At 44.0% G+C, this 20,877-nt stretch overlaps 1 protein-coding gene across 1 annotated transcript; it reads left to right on the top strand.

Moving 5' to 3' along the window:
- Nucleotides 1-383: 383 nt before the first annotated feature.
- On the top strand, nt 384-19,650 carry pxnb (paxillin b). Its single transcript, XM_030060657.1, has 11 exons — nt 384-529; nt 10,141-10,349; nt 10,700-10,785; nt 10,902-11,041; nt 11,293-11,476; nt 11,755-11,872; nt 14,948-15,109; nt 15,493-15,666; nt 15,789-15,870; nt 16,669-16,817; nt 16,988-19,650. Exons 1-11 carry the CDS (start codon nt 517-519, stop codon nt 17,252-17,254), a joined length of 1,584 nt encoding a protein of 527 aa, XP_029916517.1. The 5' UTR covers nt 384-516; the 3' UTR covers nt 17,255-19,650.
- The last annotated feature ends 1,227 nt before the right edge of the window (nt 19,651-20,877 follow it).

The raw sequence follows: 20,877 nt of genomic DNA, 5'->3' as shown, positions 1-20,877 counted from the left end.
GGGAAATGTTCTTGTTCCTGCACTACATTTATCTTACGACTGTAGTTACTTTGCAGAATAAACTTTTACAGGCAAAACATCATACCGAATGCATTTTATATGGTAAACTAGACCAGGTAACAGTATACGGAGTATAAGGAGTATTCGTGAGACCAATAACATTAAAGCACAGGTGAATGCATCAGTAATTTATCACTGAACGGAAGCATTACTCACAATGACTACTTTTCCAACATAGGTACGACTTACTGGCAATTATTTACGGTGGGAATGGTCTCCCTGTAACGCGTCAGTTCCGCCATTGGTCGCTAGAGGTCGCTCATCACCGAGCTTCGTCCGGGATGCGCGCCCTCGTGAAGTACACACGCACACACCACAGCGCGCTCCCGACAGCTACTCCTGACTAACTTCCAGGACAGCGGTGTGTTGAAGTTTGGAGAGGAAAAGCCTGACTTCGATAATAAGCGAACAAACCAGGAGAAACAAATCTGACGCAGCCTAAAACGTGTCCTCATTATGGACGATTTAGGTGAGTTATGACCTTTTTTTTTTTTTTTTTAACCTATTTGCTTTTCCACAGCTCCAAGACAGTAGCGGGACTCAGGGTGGAGGAGTTACGTCGAAGCTACGAATATGTTTTAAAAATCACGTCTCGCTCATTTTAGTCACTTCGCTCCGGTCGATAAACTCTGCAAGAAATATTACAGAGCACGGTATCTGAATTCATGTTGCATACATTTGGCTTTTTCCCCACTTTCCTTTACATAAGCATCACAGATAATAGCAGCTGAAGCTCGCTAGCCTGCCTATCACCTCTTTTCACACGGTTTCAGTGTGTGTTTACAGTAACACTTGTTAAAAACACGCTGTTACACATTCACATCGACTGCTTTTAAACGATATGCGAAGCAGCGGCTGAGGCTGTGGCTGACATTTTGACATAGAGCTTTAACTTTGCCTCCTCAACTTTTGCCCCCAGGCTATTCATTCCAGCTTTGAAGTGGGAGACTACAGGCCTCCTCAATTAGACTGCTCAATACAGCACAATGTGGGCTACCCTCGCCTTGGCTGCCAGCCTGGTCTAGTATACTCTGTCATGTACCTCCATTTAACCACTAACACTAGCGCATTAATTAAAAACACACCGTGCTGTTAGTTTGCCTCATTTCTGATAGGATGCCTTAATAAACAGCCAAGGATGTGATTAGAGTAACACCCCCCACACAAAAACAGGAAATAATGAGGGTGAGGGAAGCAGGAAAATGGAAATACCTGATTAGCCGTGAATGGGAGTTGTGTGCCCAGAAATCCTGAAAAAAAAAAAGCATCTGATTGTGCCAACATGGTGCTGAGAAGTTTGTATTTGTCCACGGCCTTCATGAGAAACAGTAAGCCAGTGGTTATTGGTGGGCTTCAGTCCTTGTGCTGTGATCCTGTTGATCCTCGCTGCAGGATAGGTTGGGCATAGCAGGGTATAAACTAGATTGCTGTGGCTGTGATGGTCTGCACAAGAGGCTTTGTCACTTGTTCCATTCGTTTTTAGTATTATTCATCATGGATCTTCAGTGGAACACCTGAAGCGGGGGATTCAAAACCTCCATGCTGTGGAAATGCTTGTTTAGTCATTTATTATTGTAAAGGTCCTTTAAAATCATATAGATATGGAAACAAGACTGGAGACTAACTTTTGTTCACCTCCGCTCATAGTAGCAGGTATATCTCAGAATCCACTTTCTCAGATTTGTATCATTTTCACTATTTTGTCAGGCAGCTACATTTATAGATCACAAAGTAGCATTCAAATCTATAGGTGGTTAGCAAAACAGACGAATGCAGCCAACGTTTACTGTTAATTTAGTCATGGCTGCCTGGTTTCATTTTTCTGTATATTGTAATTATTGCATCTGTATGTGTGATGGATAGAGATAGCATTTCAAGTCAGTTTTGATTTTTGATTTGTGTTGTATGTGACTCTTTATTGTTGGGGGAAATGCTCATGTACCATGACCAATTAGACCGTTTTTCGCCCTTATGTTAGCATTAATATCATTTCATCCCAACACCAACAGGCTCTCTGAAAAGTTCTGGTCTCATGCTGCCTTTCAGCCCTCAGTCTATTTTTATGGCTCAATAACCAGTCGATTCGCTGGCCCTTGACCCTTGGCACTGAACTTTGAACTCCTAATTTTGTTTGTAGAGTTTCATCAGGTGGTCAGTTTTCTATATTTGCCTCAACCACCTACTTCCTTTGCTTCCAACTTTTAGAACACAGGAACACAGATCTCCCGCAGTGGAAAGACAGTAAAATGGGTTTCTGAATTGTTTAAGTGGAGAGACAACGAGCCACATTTGAGTTTGGCCCGCTCTGAGAATACCTCCAGGGCACATTAGATGCTCTGGCTGCCATGGGCCAGTGAAAGGGCTGATTGTTGGTGGAGAGGCAGCCTGCAGTCTCACTTAAAGCAGAGTGAACAGTGTGCTGTGGGAGGGGGCGAGGCTGCTGTGGAATGTCTAACATCACTCTGTGTCAGGGTCCGAGGCCAAATACTCACTGGGTCATGACTCACCTCCTACTACTGCTCTCAGCCCAATGCGTGCTGACCCTGGAGAGATGACTGTTACCGTAGTTCTGTCTCAGCCATGGTTCAAACGGTGTCTTCAAACACTGTGAGTTTGAATCTTTTTTTGAATGGCAGATAGTCACTGCATCTGGACAATCCACCTAATATCTGGCTAGCTGTCAATCACAGAGATAATTAAGCTTCAAATATTAAAAATGATTTTCTCACTCGTGTCACCTAAGTAGACAAAATAAAACTCTTTTGGCTGAGGTCTGTTGGCCTTCCAGTAAGCTCCCAGCTCACTAGCCCCTACAGGTCTGTTTGGAAACCTGAGCAGACCCCACAGCAGTGATCCTCTTCCTCTTCCTCTTTCACTCCATGTATATTGATCTGTCCACATCATCAGCTACTCAAGTGGAAGGGAATTCCCTCAGAGCGGTCTGTTCCTCTTAGTCAGCTTAGTCAGCTTAGTCAGTTTTCCATTTCTCTTTGTCTGTCACAGTTCAGACCAGGTGGCAGCCAGGCCTGGGCCCACTATCATTACTGGTCTGGTCTCAGAGCTGAGTCCTCTCCCAGATGTGGCTCTCTTAACCGCATGCGACACCGTGTCAGTATCACTTGGACTGTTTTGGCTGCTGTGTTTGATGTTTGAGTGGTGTGAAGCGACTCTGTGTAAATTCCTCAGGAGTCTGTGAGATTCATGTGGAGGACCTGGTCCATGTCTGCAGGTTAACACTTCAGAAGATGGATTACAGATAATACAGAGTCAGGGCTCAGAGTGTGTAGATTGTGTAGATAGCCGGTAAACAAATCTGAACATTTTGTATTGTCAGCTGGCTCACTATATTTGTCTCTCTCCCTTTGTCAACAGTTTCTAAATGGCATATGAATATCATTGTCATGTTAAGAAGCATAAAGGCACTGATAGAAGTGTTAGCCTGTTAGTTGTACCTCACAAGTACGTTGAGGCCTGTGTATATCTATAGCAGGTAGGCTGAAGGAACAGAAAAGGAGACCACCTCTCATGCCCTTCCTAGAAACACTGCAGTCCTCTTCTGGTTTGAATGCATGAGTTGATCACCTTGCAGAGGATGGTCCTGTTACCCAGGCAGGAAGAAGACTTGGCTGGAGTGGAAGTGTCGTGCTCTTAAATGTTTACAGCGTTTGCACAGCATACCAAAAGATCTTAGAAAGTCTGCAGTGAGTTCTGCGTCTCAGTGTGTCGGCAGCACAGAGTTACTGTTACCAAACTAGCTATCGTCACCCCTGGAGAGCTGCAGGGTTATTGCACGCATACCGCCCCTAACTCAGTACGCTGCAGTGAGCCTGCCTTCTATGCTGGCTGTAAATCAGTCTTGTTCCCGAGCTCCACACCCATCCTGTTCTGGGTCTGGGGAAGAGAGAGCTGCATGGCTGACCTCATCGCTTAGGCAACAGACCCTGCCCCACATCCTGAGGAAACAGAGGAGAAAAACAATGAGCAGAGTCAGTGTTGGAGGCCAGCGTCCATGGGGGGGTCTGGGCCTTCAGTCTGTGATCCTGCTCTTAGAATTGTATTTTCACTGTTTAAAAGCTGTCTCCCCCCACAGTTGCTTCACTCGTAGTGCCCTTCACTCTCTTCCTCATGCCCTGCTGTTTCCACTCCTCTCTGTTCCCTGACCTTGTTTCTTGGATCAGAGAACAGTGCTGATTATTTTCCTGACAGCTCATGGTAATGGAGGAGGGATCTGAGTCCCTGCTGAATTCTTCCCACATTACTCAAGCTGGGACACCCCAAAGGCCTCAGTGTGGACACCAGGCAGGGACACTGCTTGTCTGTGAGCAGGGCAGGAAACATGACCCACCCAAGAACCACAATAGCTGTTAAACCTCAAATTCTCACACCATTTCACCAGAAACCTGAGTTTTTAGGCTACAGTTTTGATTGTTTGTTGAGTTGTTTGTAGAGTAGAAACTGTAGCATCCACAGTAGCGTTGAACAATTGATTGAAATATTAAAGAAATCGCAGTATAGCCGAGTGCAATATCCAAATGGCAAGAGGTGCACTTGTTTGATGAAGGTCAAATGTGTGGCAAAACAATGTTTCAGATAAAGTAGTATACAGAGACACACCACAGAGACACCTTGGCCTACACCATTAGCATTTTGACAGTTGTTTTTAAATATTATGCAAAAATGCTCATTCCTACTAAAATCATCAATTGTATTGCACTACCTGTACAATTAATCACCAATGGATTTTTTTAACCATATGGTTCGGCCTCATCCACAGTGAACATTTGCCAAGATTTCACTGGTTGCTGGTGGTCATTTCCTAGCCTGTAAGATGGCTGCCAGTAGGGAGGACGGGTGTGTGTTGTCAGTCACTGTTTTTGCACAAAAGAGAAAGACGCCCATTCTTTGTGGGTTTTCACCACGTCCTACCTAATTACTCTTTCTTCTTGCACAATAGGCTACTCACTGACATACCCTCCTTTCTCATGGATGTGTGTGTGTTCTCAGTGACTGTGTGTTAGATGGGTCTTTAGACTTTCCCCTGTCATCTGATTTACTGGTCTGTGGGGAAGTGCTTTTATTTTGGTCCAGCGTTCTCTTGAAGGGAGTGTCATCTTTCGGATATGGGGCTGCTTGGGAGAGTATTTTTAGGTATGTTTATTTTGAAGTCAGAGCCCCAAGATGCTTCTGTCTTCCTGATGCTATAACACTCATTCATCCATTATGTGTGTTTCTTTTTCTACTGTACACACGGAGCATGTATTTAAAGCGTAACATTTATTTAACCTCTGCTTTCTCTCCCTCCCTTCCCCTTTTTGTTGTTTGTCCATTTTTCTCTCATTCACTCACACTTTTATTTCTCTATTGCTGTTTTGCACCCAGCCTTCCCTTCCTGTGTCACTGGCATCTCACCCTCCACCCTCTCCCTGGCCCCTGCCTCTCTTGTTTGATATAAATATCATGTTTGGCTGGCCTGATGGGGTAGGGTTTCTGCATGGGGCTGTAGCCAGCTCTGCTCTTTTGCTCCCGCGCTATAAACAGGTGTGCTGTGGACCCAAGTGGCCCATCACCATCTCCCACATGTTAATAGAAAAGATTAGACATCTCTGCTTGTATGTCTGCCTGGGCTGCACTGCCTGCTCTTTGGGAAATGGGCAATAAAAACATTGACATCTCCCTCATCCTGGTATTCAAGGCATGCTATAGTTTGTGGAATTGGTCCTGTAATTGTCCACACATTATTTTCATTTTCTGGACTGACAGATGGTGGTTTGTATTCAAGCACATTCCTCACTGGCTTTTTACCTTTAGTGCCGATGCATTGGTGGAATGTGGACTGTTTGAGTATATTTTACTACAATACATTGTTTTGGAGGTTTCCTTTGTAAGTTTGCCAGTTTCATGGCAGCCTACATGTGTTAAGTGACACGCTGCGCTGGGTTAGGCCAGCTGCACGTTCCCTTCCATCTCAATCTCATGCCACCCCCTCTGCTGTGCCACCTTCTCCATGTCCTTGCCTGGTTGCACTCTTTCTCTCCAGCAGACAAAGGAATGTGTGGAATTCCCCATGTACCTTCCCGCCCATCAGATAAAGACTGCAGGACTGTGGCAGGTCCTGGGGAAGGGGTGTTGGGGGGGGGGCTACACAGACAAGAAAATACATGTACCCACAAGAATGTGTACAGTTTCTGCATACCTTCATAGTTGTTTGTCAAATATCATGGGTATTTATGCCCCAGATGCTTATCATGCGAGCCATATTGGTTGACAACAATCACTGAAGTCTGAGTTCATGTTTGCATTACTGGCAAATAAACACAGTGTTAGCCTTCCTGGTGGCAGTTTAATTCTTTTAAAGTGTTGTGTGAGGATGCTGTCACAGCAGAAGTGGACTTTGCCCATTGTAGCTCCTACCCCCCATCTGGAATGGAAAAGATTATCCTGATTCTTGGCTTACAGTGCATGCTTGCATTCTTAATGCTTTTAACTCCCTGTGGACCAAACTTGACTCAGGCCATGGCCCCTCGTCCATCCTCATGTCAGACTCGATGCTGCCCCCATCAGGCAAACAAATTAAGCAGCAAAATTTCAGTAGCATCTTAAATTTTCAGAGCACCTCTTTATGGCCTGTGGCAAATCAAAGTGATGGACTTAATGCAGAATTGTATGTGGATATTTCTGGCTGCATGGGCAGGGAGACCCAAGAATGAGAATAGGAAATTAGGGATGCAGCAGTACCACTGTTACCAATTCTGAAAACAAAACTAAATTTAACTGTTGGCTGAAACGGGGTACTGGTCTATTACTCTTCCTGCACAGTATTGACAGTATTTGTCACGCATGGCTCTCCATATCAGCTCTTAGTGTTGGGGAAATTTTAATACCCTATTTAAGTCTTTTATTATCCTGATATATGATAGCAGAATTGACATTTGTGCATTGCCCACTGCAATCCATATCCTCTTTGGGAACTGCAGTTTATTTCCCAGCAAGGGATGAACATAGGCTTATTGCGTTAGCCATTAATGGTTTGATTTAAACTCATAATCTGATTTTGATGGAAGTCCCCTATATATGTCTTATTCTGTCTGCGGGCCAATGCTGGTGTCACAGATGTGTCAGCATGGGGGTATAATAAGCAGAGAGATCCCACTATAGGAAGAGCAGATTCTCAGAGACTTGGCTCTGTCTGCTAATATGTTGGACAGCCTCAAGGAAACACGGCTGTACTCACTGTCATGAGAAAGTCCATGAAGTACTTTCCAGGAATACATCACCATAATTAGTAAGTCCTCAGACATTTATCGTTTATTTGAGAGAATTAGTCAAGATAAATTCAAAAACCTGCAACACGAGCACAAGCCCCAGTCTAAATCTTCATTTTGTATCTGATAGACCTCGCCTTTGTGCCAAAACAATTGTGGTATTTCTCTTTCTGGAGGCTTTGTTTAATGAGTGACAAAGTCAACTTTAGTAAGACCTTGTTTAGCGTGTCAGCACCAGGTGCAGATTATTTTGAGCTGGTAGTGATATTTCAGCACATTTGCACAGACTTAGGCTACTTGCTGAGCTTACTGCTTTAAATAGGCCTGTGCTCCCATGTGGTTTATGTCAAACTGCGTGACTTAAACATTTAGCTCCTGGACAGGATCTCCCTGTGGTCTGCAAGAATATGATTTAGATAGCAGAAAAGGTAATGATGTAGAAAGTTGTAACAGACACCAGATTAATTAACATTTTTCTGGTAAAGATCAAAGCTTGTACACTTAACCTAGCTCGTTTGACTGAACTTTCAAACTATAATTTGCTAAAAAAAAAATGCCATCTCTCTGCAGTTTAAGCTGCGCTCTTAAGCTCATGTAATGGATGAGATACGGTAAGTTACAAGCTTGTCGGCTACATTCACACTGCTAATGGTCACCTGTGGAGCAGAGGGCACTCTAATAAATACTTTGCAGCTGTTGTAGCCTAAGTGTTAGTGAAGTAGGTTTTTAGTATGTTGATAGATACTGGTGAGTTGAACGGAGTGAATACGAATACCGTCACCCAACTTTTACTCCCAAACCACACCCCCGGCAGACTGGTAGCAGGTTATCACACCCTGTCCCTCAAGCCAGACCTTGTCTGTATGGCTGTCTGCTTCACACACTCATAGTTTACAGACCGGCTGCTGGATACAGATTCGTTGAATAATGTGAGTACAGACATTGGGCCTTCTGTGTAGAGTCTGAGTGCTGAATAGTGATTGTTGATTTTCATTAAGTCCTGATTTGTTGGGTAATAGAGAGCATTGTGGTAATGAGGTTTGTTGTTAGTTCTGTTTTCAGAGTGTTGATGCAGGCAGAAAGCAACTTCAGTATATTATAGGAGTAAACAGATTACCAGATATTCTTTGCATATATTTTCATGGTTTCCTGCTTTTGACGTGTATGGAGGCATTTTTGTTTACACTTTTAGTCATTAATATCATATCATAATCATTTAAACACAGAATAAGGTGGCCCGAACCTGCATGTAGACTATACCCAAGTTTCATCTTTAGGTTAAGTGTCACATATATAGTTTACTTTGATGATTTGAGATTGATGTAACTTATTGCTTGATAGCAGTGAAGTGTTTGGAGAAGTGGATTTAGTGGGAACAGCCAAATGACTGTGAAAACAATCATGAAGTCATTTCATTCATCATGAATGAAGTGTTGTTTGCAACATGAAGTCATAGTTTAGTGTGCCGCCAAGAAATCCATAAACACTAATGTCTAACTTTAATCTGAACAGTTGTTCAGCGCATCAAGAGTTTACATTTATCTCTCTTGCAGAGTTTATCCTGCTTAGTGAAATACCTCCCCGGCAGGACTGGAAATACTTTTTTCATCCATTGGCAGATTCCAAAATTTAAGAGCCACTTTTTTACTGTTTTACACATTGTGTTTTAAGCAAGGGTTTGGTCTTTTGACACACCAAACATGGTGGTAGAGTGGGCTAACTTATCATTCCCAATCTGAACTGAAGTGTTCTTTGCTGGTAACTTGTTCAGTTTTCCATCCTGCTCTCCGGTCTCATGAGTTGAAGTGTGAAGTGATTCCCTGAAACAGATTGTAATGGTTCCAAGCTACTGTAGTGTAACAGTATTCAGCCTGTCTCTGCAGTCTATTCTGGACTGGCTGAGGATGGATGGATTGTGTGATGTAAGAATCTATTTTGTCCCTGCGTTCCAGTGGCCACTCAGCAGGGTAACACTGTACCCCCTCAACCCTGGATGGGATTCAGACATGCTGCCTGTCTGATTTCTGCCTGGCTCTCCAGCTGTCTCTTTGTTTTTGGTCTGTCTTGTTATGTTCACATTGGGTCTCATTAAATGGAGATCTGGGGAGTGTTCTTCACAGATGTGAATGATGACCAAAATGACAGAAGTGGCCTGTAGGCAGGTAGCAACTCACTGACAGGAGAGTTGTATTTATAGAGGAGGACTGATGGAAAAACAAAGGTAGGGATTTCAGAGGGATATGTTAACCAGGCCTAATGGGTTTAAGTATGACATTTGGGCCTAATGTGGTGTGCTGTGCCATGCTGTGATGATGACAGAGCCTAACCTTGGCGTTGTACATTGCTGTGTGTGTTTGTGTGCCCTGGGAAGAAAGCCTTTTTTGGTGTGAGAAATTTGAGTGACAGGTTGGAATGAGAGACTGCCGCACAAACACAGGCATTGTCAATTTAAAAACCCTAGCAAGGAATTTATAGGCTCCCAGCCATCCACATTTGCAGGTCACAGGTGAAATATTTTGTAAAAACAGTTGAAGCATTTGTCTGTGATGTATTTGTTCAAATGGTGAGACATGACGGGGTGAACTAGTATGTCAGATATTGATGATGTTTTTGTTATGTAAAGGGAAATAAATGATGGACTCATCAACACCAAGGCCAGCTGCAGCAACCTTTGTTTTTGTTTGTTTGTTTTTGTGGACATACATCTCTATCTCATTTCTGAAGGGAGACAACAGTTTTCTTGACTTGTGCTTTGATTTTTGTGCTCTTTGCAACTAATTCAGAATTAACCTCCTAACTAGCAAATTTTCTCATTCAGACGCATTGTTGGCGGACCTGGAATCTACGACATCCCACATTTCAAAGCGACCGGTGTTCCTGCCTGACGAGACGCCCTACTCCATCCCCACCGGAGGACAGTCTTACCAGGATGTGTCAGTCCCACCCCCAGTCCCTCCCCCTCCCTCAGCTGAGGCTCTGAACGGTTCCCTGGTAGATACTCCAGGCTCCCACCACTCCTCACAACAGGTAATTCGCATCAGATCTCTTTGGCACTATGGCACTCTCACCAACCTCACTTAAGTAAAATAAAATTTATCAAAGAAGCCCTTTAACACAACTTTTGACATGAAGTGCTTGATAAAGCAAGGGCAACAAAACAAGAAAGACGTTTTTAAAATATGAGGCCAGAGCTTGTGTGTATGTATATGTCTGTCAGCAGAGGATATAATGTGACATGATCACATCCTGAAATGGTCGGACTCATCTGATACACAATGATCAGATTATAAAAAACAAGTGTAAATGCAGCAGGGGACAGTTTGATTTCTTTGTGCTTTTAAGTGGATCAGTTTTACTGACTGATGTGACCTCTGCAGTCTTTAGGTTCAGCACAGAAGAGCTCATGGTCCAGGGACAGTAGCAGTCCTCCACTGTCCCACATTGAAGAGGACCACGTCTACAGGTAAGCTACCAGGTGACTCTCATAGGCGCGTTCAGTATTCAGCTAAGCTCATCACCTGTCATTTTTTTAACCTCCAGTGGTTGTTGACTCTCTCTCTCTCCCTGCCTCTCCTTTAGTTTCCCAAACAAACAGAAGTCATCAGACACGTCCACGGCAGCGATGACCTCTGCCCTCGGCAGTAACCTATCAGAGCTGGACAGGCTGCTGCTGGAGCTCAATGCTGTGCAGCAGAACTCCCCTTCCTTCCCCACTACAGGTAGACACACAATCTGATTTTTCAACCAGCTTTGTATCATTACAATGTCGGTAGTATATGCAAATGGACAATGTTTACTTTCCCTCCATGTTGCTTGCACCCAGAGCTCCTTGTTCATTTACCTGCAAAAGTCTAGAGAACTACAGATTATACTCACAAATTTTTTGTCAGCAGGGCAAAACAGATATCTGAGCATAGAGTAAGCGCAATAGCAAAAGTGTTTCGTTACTAACACGGCCTACTGCCCACAGAAGAGGCAGCTCCACCCCTACCATCCTGCAGCATCACCCACTATGAGAATGGCAGCACCCCTGACATCATGGTGAGCCCTCCCCCTCAGGAGAAACCGAAGAGGAATGGAACGAGACCAGACGAGGGCCGACCCACTGTGGAGAGTCTGTTGGATGAGCTGGAGGGCTCTGTGCCTTCACCCAGGTAGAGACAGCCGATCAACACAGCTGAGCTCCAAATGAACATGCTTTCATATGAAAAACCAAGGGTCTTAGGGCTCTTTTTGTCAAAAAAGTAATGAGAAGAAACAAGACATCAGAGCTCGTGTCATGTGGTAAACACCATAAGGGCCCCTGTAAACCTATTTAGATTTCAACTGAAATTTTAAAAAAGCCAAACAGTAGACAGTTTGAGTCAATCTATAACAATCTAGGTTTCAGTGATTTGCATTAAGTTACATATCTTAATTTTTTATTTTCCAGCCCCAGCCCCTCCAATCTCCACAGTGATTTGGATTCCTCTCAGCAACAAGCCAGAATTTCTGCTTCTTGTGCCACAAGAGAGCTTGACGAACTCATGGCCTCGCTGTCTGACTTCAAGGTACTAAGCAGTATGGGTGAATTTATCTCCCTAGTATCTCAAGTTGGTAAGAGGTCTTTTGTAGGCTTTTTCTCCAGTTCTGCCTGTTCTCTTCTTGTATGTCTTAGTTCTGTGTTCTCTATAATCCTGCCCTCTTCCTCTCACTCTCCCATTTCTCTGTTTTATAGCCCAGTTTCTCAGGCTCTCTGCTGGACCCAGCAGGAGCTTCTTCCAGCTCTCCCCATCCTCCAGTCTCTTCCTCCGTCACACCTGTGGCCTCCCCCTTCCTTAGCCTGTCCCCACCTGCTTGTGACTCTCCTCTCTTCTCTCTGCCTTCTGGTCTGGAATTACACATAGATGAGGATGGAGGGGATGGTGTGTCAATGCCCCGTCCAACCCCTCTTCCTTCTCACAGCCCTATATCCTCACTCTCTGCAGCCAGTGACCCAGACATGGACTCGGTCATAGATGTTTCTGCCACCATGCTGTCATCCCAGCCTAAGTCTTTGGTAGTCCTGTCTCATTCTTCTAGCCCCAACTCCAACCTGCTGAGAAATAGCCCAAGCCCTTCCAATACCACCACACCCTCCCTGACTTCAGTTAACACTGTCCTGGACCACAAGTCCTCCAAGTCCCCTAGTCCCTCTGTAGAGCAGGTTTCACCCTTGCCTGCCATTGGTAAACTCTCCTGTCCACCTGAGACTACAACCAAAGGGTCCATATCCATTAATGACAGTCCACATACAACTAAAAACCCCAGTCCTACTGTCTCTGCCCCTAAGACTCCTTCACCTCTTCCTGTTACTGTCTCTATGTCTCCTTCCCCTACCCTTGCTTCCTCAAAAATGTCCATACCGTCCCCAGTCTTCTCAACAAAGGCACCTTCCCCCCCAACTCTCAACAGCCCCCAGATCCCCATCAGAGAACAGCTGGAGCTTGCTCCCACAGCCCACAGCGCCAGCCCCCTCATCAGGCAGCATTCCCCCATGATGGAGCCCTCTCTGGATGAAGCTCTGGACAAACTGTTGGCTATGAGTTTTGCACAGAATGACACAGCAGCGCATGTCGAGGAGCCACAGTTGAAGATGGAAGCTAATTGTCTGAGCAGAGAGGTGCAGGAGGAGTCCATCTTGCCTGTAGACAGAAGCAGCGTGCAGCCTGACACTTTTGCCAGCACCACCAACATCACCACCGACGAATCTGTGGACGGAGGCACTGACGGACATGGGGATCTGCTGGACTGGGCCGATGAGGAGCTTTCTATTTCCCTCCACGATGGACTGGATGGTACCATGACACCTTACACTGAGAGACCTTACACAGATGGCAGCATGACCCCGCTGACAGAGGCCAGCTGGATGGACGAGTCCATGACCCCGTCTTCGTGCCCTGGGACCCCTGACGTTGCCCTGGACCTGCCCCTGCTGCAGCCTGCCACTATAGACAGACTCTCAGCCTCTGGACATGTATGCATCTCCAAACCTTGGCCTGCTTGACACGAGATACTGTTACTTTGCCTGCCTTTTGCTTTGAGATTATTGTCCCTTGATCATTGGTGTTGGAGTCCAGCTAGCTATTAATCACAAGTTTTGCTTTGCGTCTGCTTTTGCACATCATCACTGGTAAATTGCCACATTGTATATACAAGTACTGCTGTATTTTAGTAACAAATGACTCACTGATTGGCTGTGTTGCTCTCAGCATGTCACATGTCAAAATTATTTTCACAGCCAGATTCCCCCGCCCCCAGTCACCTGTTGCACTAGTTTGGCATGGTGCCGGTACAAGACCCTGGAGTGACCCTAGTCTGTCGTAAAGTTGGCTGGCTAGTGAGGTGGGGTTAGGGGGTAGAAGGGGTTTGAGGGTGTCTGACCTAAGCATGTGAGAAGTGCATGGAGTGTGATGCTTTGCCACTGCATCTTGGTCTTTCAGTCATTTGGAAGTGACAGTTCGTTTAACTCGGCTGCTGCTCTGGACTTCAGTTAATGCTTCTGCTTGGATTGGGTTAGGGTTGAAAAGGACATATGATGAGGTGCTTACGGTTCCTTTTAGATAAAATCAGTGATTAAGCGCACTAAGGAGACTCCTAATGTGCACCCCATGTATCGAGATGGTCATCCGCGCAGGAAAATGGGCCCCATCATTGTCAATAAGAATACTTCCCAGGATCGCCTCATAGAGGAACTGCAGGGTAAGCTTGGGATTGGCCGCGCAGAGCGACGACGAAAACAGTCCGATGACTGGCTGACAGAGGGTGTCATCGTCATGTCCAAACCCCAGCGTTTCCGTCCTGAGGGGGCGGGAATTGAGGTCGACAAGGTTGGCTTCAGTTTGCAGTACCATACCGAATTTTTCCAAATATTCATTTCCAATTCTTTCTCTTATAGTATTCTGTTCTACACATTTTCCTTCCTGTGTCTCCTCTCTCCACTTTTCTTTCTTTGTTTCTTTCTTTCTCAGATCATAATTCCCCCAGAGTCACCTGTCCCACAGAGGAAAGTGCTCCCGCCACTTTCTCCCCCTGCTCCTCGTCGCCCCCCCTATTATAGAAGAACCTAAGCGGCCACTCCCTATGAAACAGCCCCCTGTGCCCATACCCCCACCTCCCCCACCTCCTCCCTCTCCCCCACCACCTCCCTCTCCTCCACCACAACCGCCCCAAGTCCAGGAGCCCATGCCCTCTCCACCTCGGCAGAATGTAAAAGCCTCTCCTCCAACACCCCCTGTGCAGCAACCTCCTGTCCCAAAACCAGAGCCCCCCGCCCCAGTTGTCAAAATCCCGACCCGGCCTCCACCAGTTGAGCCAATGCCACCAGTTGCCCCCAAAGTACTGGTGTCAGTGGGCTGCCAAACAGAGTACGACCCCATCTTCCCTCCAATGCAGGCATGGACAACACCCTCTTTTCTTCTCTGTCTCTCACAGAGCCTGAGACATAAGTCTTTGTTTTTTTTTTATTATTATTTTAACATCTTCTAGTGACCTCAGAGTTGAATATTGTATAATGAGTGACTTCTGATTTCAAATATTTTTGTACAAGAGGATGTGTAATGCACGTTTTCAACAGTTTATCCTCTTCAATGTTCCACTATTTACAGATTATGGCACAAGGAAAGGGTGGAGTTCCCGGTGGCCCCCCAACGCAGGTTAATAAGCTGGACAACATGCTTGGCAGCCTGCAGTCTGACCTCAACAAGCTGGGTGTGCAGACAGTGGCCAAAGGAGTGTGTGGAGCCTGCTCTAAGCCCATTGTGGGGCAGGTGAGAGGCTATAGCTCCTTAAGTTGATATCTGTAGATTTGCAAGTAAGTATAGCTAAATTTTTAAAGAGGCAAGTCCTTGACTGTAACATTACTGCTTCAACTGAACAAATCTGGTTCAAGGTAACTGAAAAACAAACACTTCCTTTTCTTCAACTGTTGTGTGATGTGCCTTGTGCAAGGCACTTTATCTTTAGCTGCTCTAGTGGAGCTGTAGGATGTCCAGCTGTGGAAATACTGGGCAGCCCTATGCTATTATTGTGTATATATGAAACCTTCCCTCCACTTGCATCTTCTTTAACTTACCTGTTTAAATTAGATTTATTTTCAAACAGTTCTGGTATTTGCCTTCCAAATGTACATATTGGCTTACTGTACATTAAGGTGGTGACTGCCATGGGGCGCACATGGCACCCTGAGCACTTTGTGTGCACACACTGTCAAGAGGAGATAGGTTCCAGGAACTTCTTTGAGCGCGACGGACAGCCCTACTGTGAGAGAGACTACCACAACCTGTTCTCCCCACGCTGCTACTACTGCAATGGACCCATACTGGATGTTAGTGAAGAATGTGCACCCTCACCATTCATTTACACTCATTGCAATATATGATTTTTATGTAATTAAGTCAAATGTAGCTCATTCAGCTAGCGCTAAATGTTCCTGTATTGTCTCTTCAGAAAGTTGTGACGGCTTTGGATAGGACATGGCATCCTGAACACTTCTTCTGCGCTCAGTGTGGATCATTTTTTGGCCCAGAGGGTATTGTCTTTTTTTGTATTAAGGATTATACACCCAGTGGCCACTTTATTAGGTCCACCTGTACAATCTAATACAATCCAATACAACTGCTGTGCCCTAAAGTTTACTTTTCTGATGCCTATAATGCTCAGGTTTTCTTTTTGTCACAGTAATAGAGGTGTTCATTCACTTCTATGTTTGGCACTGAGCTCATAGTGCTGCTGTTGGACTGGACTGCATTTTATTGAGAGGTGTTTCCACTATTCTGTCCCCCTCATGGATATAAATAGGGAGGACAAAAAATTAGAAACACCTCTCAGTATAATGTAGTCCAGTACAAACCCTCTGCAAACTACAACCTCAATAATAAACACAGAATTAAATGTGCACATTCTCCACAATGCCAACAAAAACTGAACATTATAAAATTTGTTAAAAGGTAGAATTGATAGCAGAGCTGTTTCACTGAACTGCATTAGACTGTACAGGTGGACCTGATAAAGTGGACCCTGAGTGTGCATGGATGGATGGATGGATGGATATACCAAGGTAGGGGTCAGTTTACTTTTGCATCAGGATGTGGATTGTGGTTAAACCCCAGAAACTAAAAAATCACATTGTGTCATTGTGTGATTGTGTGATATCACATGTGCTATTACAAGGTTGATTCATTCAACCTATTAAATGAACATTCCATCATTGTCTAATGTGTAGTTTTTAATGACATTAAGAATTTACTGAGAGGAAAGTGAAATAACCTCAAGTCTAATACATAATCAACACGATAAAATGTTGCATTTTTTTTTGTGTCCTATGAAGGATTCCATGAGAAGGATGGAAAAGCTTATTGCAGGAAGGATTACTTTGACATGTTTGCACCAAAATGTGGTGGTTGTGCCAGAGCCATTCTGGAGAACTACATCTCGGCACTGAACTGCCTTTGGCATCCTGAGTGTTTCGTGTGCAGGGTCTGTATAGTGCATTTCTGTCATGCTACATATTCATATGTTGTTTACCTTTATTTTTCATCAGATACTGTGCTGTGTCTGATGATTCTTCAGATCAGCAGACACAGACCCACAGTTCCTGCCCTCTCATCTCCCTCTGCTCTCCCTCTGCTCTCCTTCTGGGTTTATAGGAGTGCTTCACCCCATTTGTGAATGGAAGTTTCTTTGAGCATGATGGCCAGCCCTACTGTGAAGTGCACTACCATGAGCGCCGTGGTTCCCTCTGTTCTGGCTGTCAGAAGCCCATCACTGGCCGCTGCATCACAGCCATGTCGAAGAAGTTCCACCCAGAGCACTTTGTCTGCGCCTTTTGCCTCAAGCAACTGAATAAAGGCACCTTTAAGGAGCAAAATGAGAAGCCCTATTGCCAGGGGTGCTTTGTGAAGCTCTTCAGCTAGGGAGGAGAGAGTCTCTAACGGCACAAGACCATATTTGTGGCAAGGCTTAGATAAGTGTCTAAGGTTTGAGCATCTTTAGAACGGAAGAGTGAGATCGGATGAGATGTGTTTGTATCTGAGAGGGTCTGTATACTGAAGACAGCATGTGAAGTGTGTATGGTTTTAAGTATGTGCATGTTGTTAAAGCAGTATATTGTTGCTGTTAGGCTAAAATCATGTATCTTCAAAAGTAAATTTCCTCAGGAATTTGGAATAACATCTCTATTTTCAGAATCACCGTGCATCTTTGATACTTCTAAGATTTTTAAGTGGGTTTATGGGCTCAAAGGTGATGCAGCCTGCTTAAACTCTAAAGAACCATGAAAATCTTCAGTTCAATCAAAAAATATGAAATCCATCAAGTTGAAGTTACAGGGTTTTTCTACAACAGCAGAAATATGCAGGAAATTTAAGTTTCCCCAATCCCCAAAGAGTGTATTGGACATTTCCTACAGGCCAAGTCCTGTATCCTTTTCTGTGATTCTCAGAGTATTGTGTTTTTTAAACTTATTAGTTTTATCTTTGCTTTATAGAGAGGGTGAAATCTTACTGAACACTGTAGGAACACATGAAATACTATGTGTGTTTGAGGGTGTTACTCACTGGTTGAGTGTGTCCTTTGAAAACCATATTAAATTCAAAATAATCTAGCAGGGAGCAGGTGACCTGTTGTTGTTTTTAAACCATACAATATAAAGCCTTTTTACAACTGTTCAGGGGGGAAAGGCTATTGGAGGCTTTTTTTCCTCCATTTTGTAAAGGAGAACAGATGGATACACTCATGATGTCATTGTAGCATTGACTGGAAATAGGCTGAGTAAGCATTCACATTTATTTTTGTATGTGTGAAGTTTATGACTGTCTTTAGGCTTTTATGGAATCATTTAGCCAAAAAAAAGTTAGTTCTCCCACATTAAGATTCTGTGTTTTAACATATTAATGCCAGAATGTCAGAAACGAAACTGAGTTTCTTTTCTAAATGAGCTGGATGAAAGGCTTGAGTGAATTTAGCAAGGTTTCCAAACCCGGAGTCAAAGAAAAACAAGTAGGCTTGTTGAAGTATTTTTCTTTACCAAAGTCTAACCATCCCCAAATAGAGCATTCAAATACATGGGTTGGATACATAATCTACAGTGACAGACATTATTTACGTCCCTTATCGGGTATCCATCCACAAACAGTAGTGAGGCAGCCGTTTCTCTGCGTCATTTTATTGTAAGGGGAACTAATTAGCCGTATCGTTAAACAAAACTCACATTTTTAAATGCTTCACTGCCAAATCATAATTTGAGTTTGGAGAAAGTTCCTCTCGGGTGCTGAGCAGCAGTGCAGCAGTCGTTGATCACTGTTCGTGAACATCCAGTGAAAAGTGGATGTGTGTGTGTGTGATACTGGGAGTGTATTGTGATAAGAACCTCACGATGATAACACTAGCTTTACTGTTCCTGAGCTTCCCGCCAGCCTCATATTCCCCCTCTGACTACATCCAAACCTTTTTTTGTAAATATTTGATGCAGCCACATTGTAATGGAAGTGCTGGTCAGTTGAAGTTCATGCTTTATATTTACATCTGTTAACCACTCATTCTGAGAGCGAGGGGTCCTCTGGTAAGGCAGAGCTAAGATACTTTGGTATTTTTTTAAAGTCTGTGTCATTACTGTATTGAAGCTGATGAATGTTCATTATTTTTTGAAAGAACTTCATAATGCACAAAGATAACAAAATTTGCATGTGTATGTGATATCCCAACACTTCTATGCAATTGTGGATTAACAAAAGCTATGTAGTCCAGCGTCTTTTTTTTTTTTTTTCTTTAAAGTAACAGGCTGTCTGTGCCATTGTATCAATGCAATGTCTTTTAACACTGGCAAAACCAGCAATATACTGAGAGCAGATTGATAGTCCAGGATTATCTTTTCATATATTTAGTCTGTGAGTCCACTGAAACATGTAGGCTGTTTAGATGAAAGCCTGGCGGTATTGAAGAATCATTTCAAGGACTAAGATGACTCATTTCCCTCAGCATCTGAGTAGCATCTACTGTATGACCACCAGGGTTGGGTCTGTAGGCTTAGTACGTTGTTGATCATGTAATGCAATAGATATTGGGCCTTTGTCTTGTTCAGGGAATTCCAGAGCCTTAAATTTCATTCTATTTAAGAGATCATGTAACAATTGTCTTTTCAAATCATTTTGGTAGAATGTTATTTAACCAAAGCCATACTTTCTTCAAATTGTTCTTGTTTTGTGTCTGTTCACATTTTTTTCTCTTTTCAGTTCAAATGTCAATAGTTATGAATGGTGAGCTTCCTCACTTCTAGTTTGAATACACAAATAAATTCTGTTTTGGTACCAAAGTGTCACTGAGGGACTTCATTTGTGATACTGGAATTTATTCAGTTTTTGCACATGTGATCAGACAGGTATTTGTTGAAGGGAGAAGGCCAGTCAGCCTGGCAAATGGCAGGGAAGCAACTGGGTTTAATTTGATCAGACAGCAGCTCTCTGCCAGAGAAGGCAGGGTGGTGGTTCTCAAAGTGGGGTCTGGGGACCTCCACGGGTCTTACAGTAGATTTGAGGGGATTTCCAGCAAAATGAAGAACAATTAAAGCGCATATATATATATATATATATATATACACACACACACACACACACACACACACACACACACAGTACAGGCCAAAAGTTTGGACACACCTTCTCATTCAATGCATTTTCTTTATTTTCATGACTATTTACATTGTAGATTCTCACTGAAGGAATCAAAACTATGAATGAACACGTGGAGTTATGTACTTAACAAAAAAAAGGTGAAATAACTGAAAACATGTTTTATATCCTAGTTTCTTCAAAATGCCTTCGCCCTATGTGCGCTGGGATAGGCTCCAGCAACCCCCCGCGACCCTAGTGAGGATAAGCGGTTTAGAAGATGAATGAATGAGTTTCTTCAAAATAGCCACCCTTTGCTCTGATTACTGCTTTGCACACTCTTGGCATTCTCTCGATGAGCTTCAAGAGGTAGTCACCTGAAATGGTTTTCCAACAGTCTTGAAGAAGTTCCCAGAGGTGTTTAGCACTTGTTGGCCCCTTTGCCTTCACTCTGCGGTCCAGCTCACCCCAAACCATCTGGATTGGGTTCAGGTCCGGTGACTGTGGAGGCCAGGTCATCTGCCACAGCACTCCATCACTCTCCTTCTTGGTCAAATAGCCCTTACACAGCCTGGAGGTGTGTTTGGGGTCATTGTCCTGTTGAAAAATAAATGATGGTCCAACTAAACGCAAACCGGATGGGATGGCATGTCGCTGCAGGATGCTGTGGTAGCCATGCTGGTTCAATGTGCCTTCAATTTTGAATAAATCCCCAACAGTGTCACCAGCAAAACACCATCACACCTCCTCCTCCATGCTTCACAGTGGGAACCTCATGTGTGCCAGTTTCGCTGTAGCGCTTAATGGTTTTTGCGACTCCACTTGGGGACACATTTAAAGTTTTTGCAATTTTCCGGACTGACTGACCTTCATTTCTTAAAGTAATGATGGCCACTCGTTTTTCTTTAGTTAGCTGATTGGTTCTTGCCATA

This window comes from Myripristis murdjan, chromosome 9 (assembly GCF_902150065.1).
Source record: "Myripristis murdjan chromosome 9, fMyrMur1.1, whole genome shotgun sequence".
NCBI classification, from domain to species: Eukaryota; Metazoa; Chordata; class Actinopteri; order Holocentriformes; family Holocentridae; genus Myripristis; species Myripristis murdjan.
This window is presented reverse-complemented; position numbering and strand designations above follow the sequence as displayed.

What these genes read in the sequence shown, in the direction of transcription:
- pxnb (XM_030060657.1), top strand. An exon ending in CCCACCACTCCTCACAACAG is followed by an intron (nt 10,350 to 10,699) that starts GTAATTCGCATC and finishes TGACCTCTGCAG; the next exon opens with TCTTTAGGTTCAGCACAGAA. An exon ending in GGCTCTGTGCCTTCACCCAG is followed by an intron (nt 11,477 to 11,754) that starts GTAGAGACAGCC and finishes TTTATTTTCCAG; the next exon opens with CCCCAGCCCCTCCAATCTCC.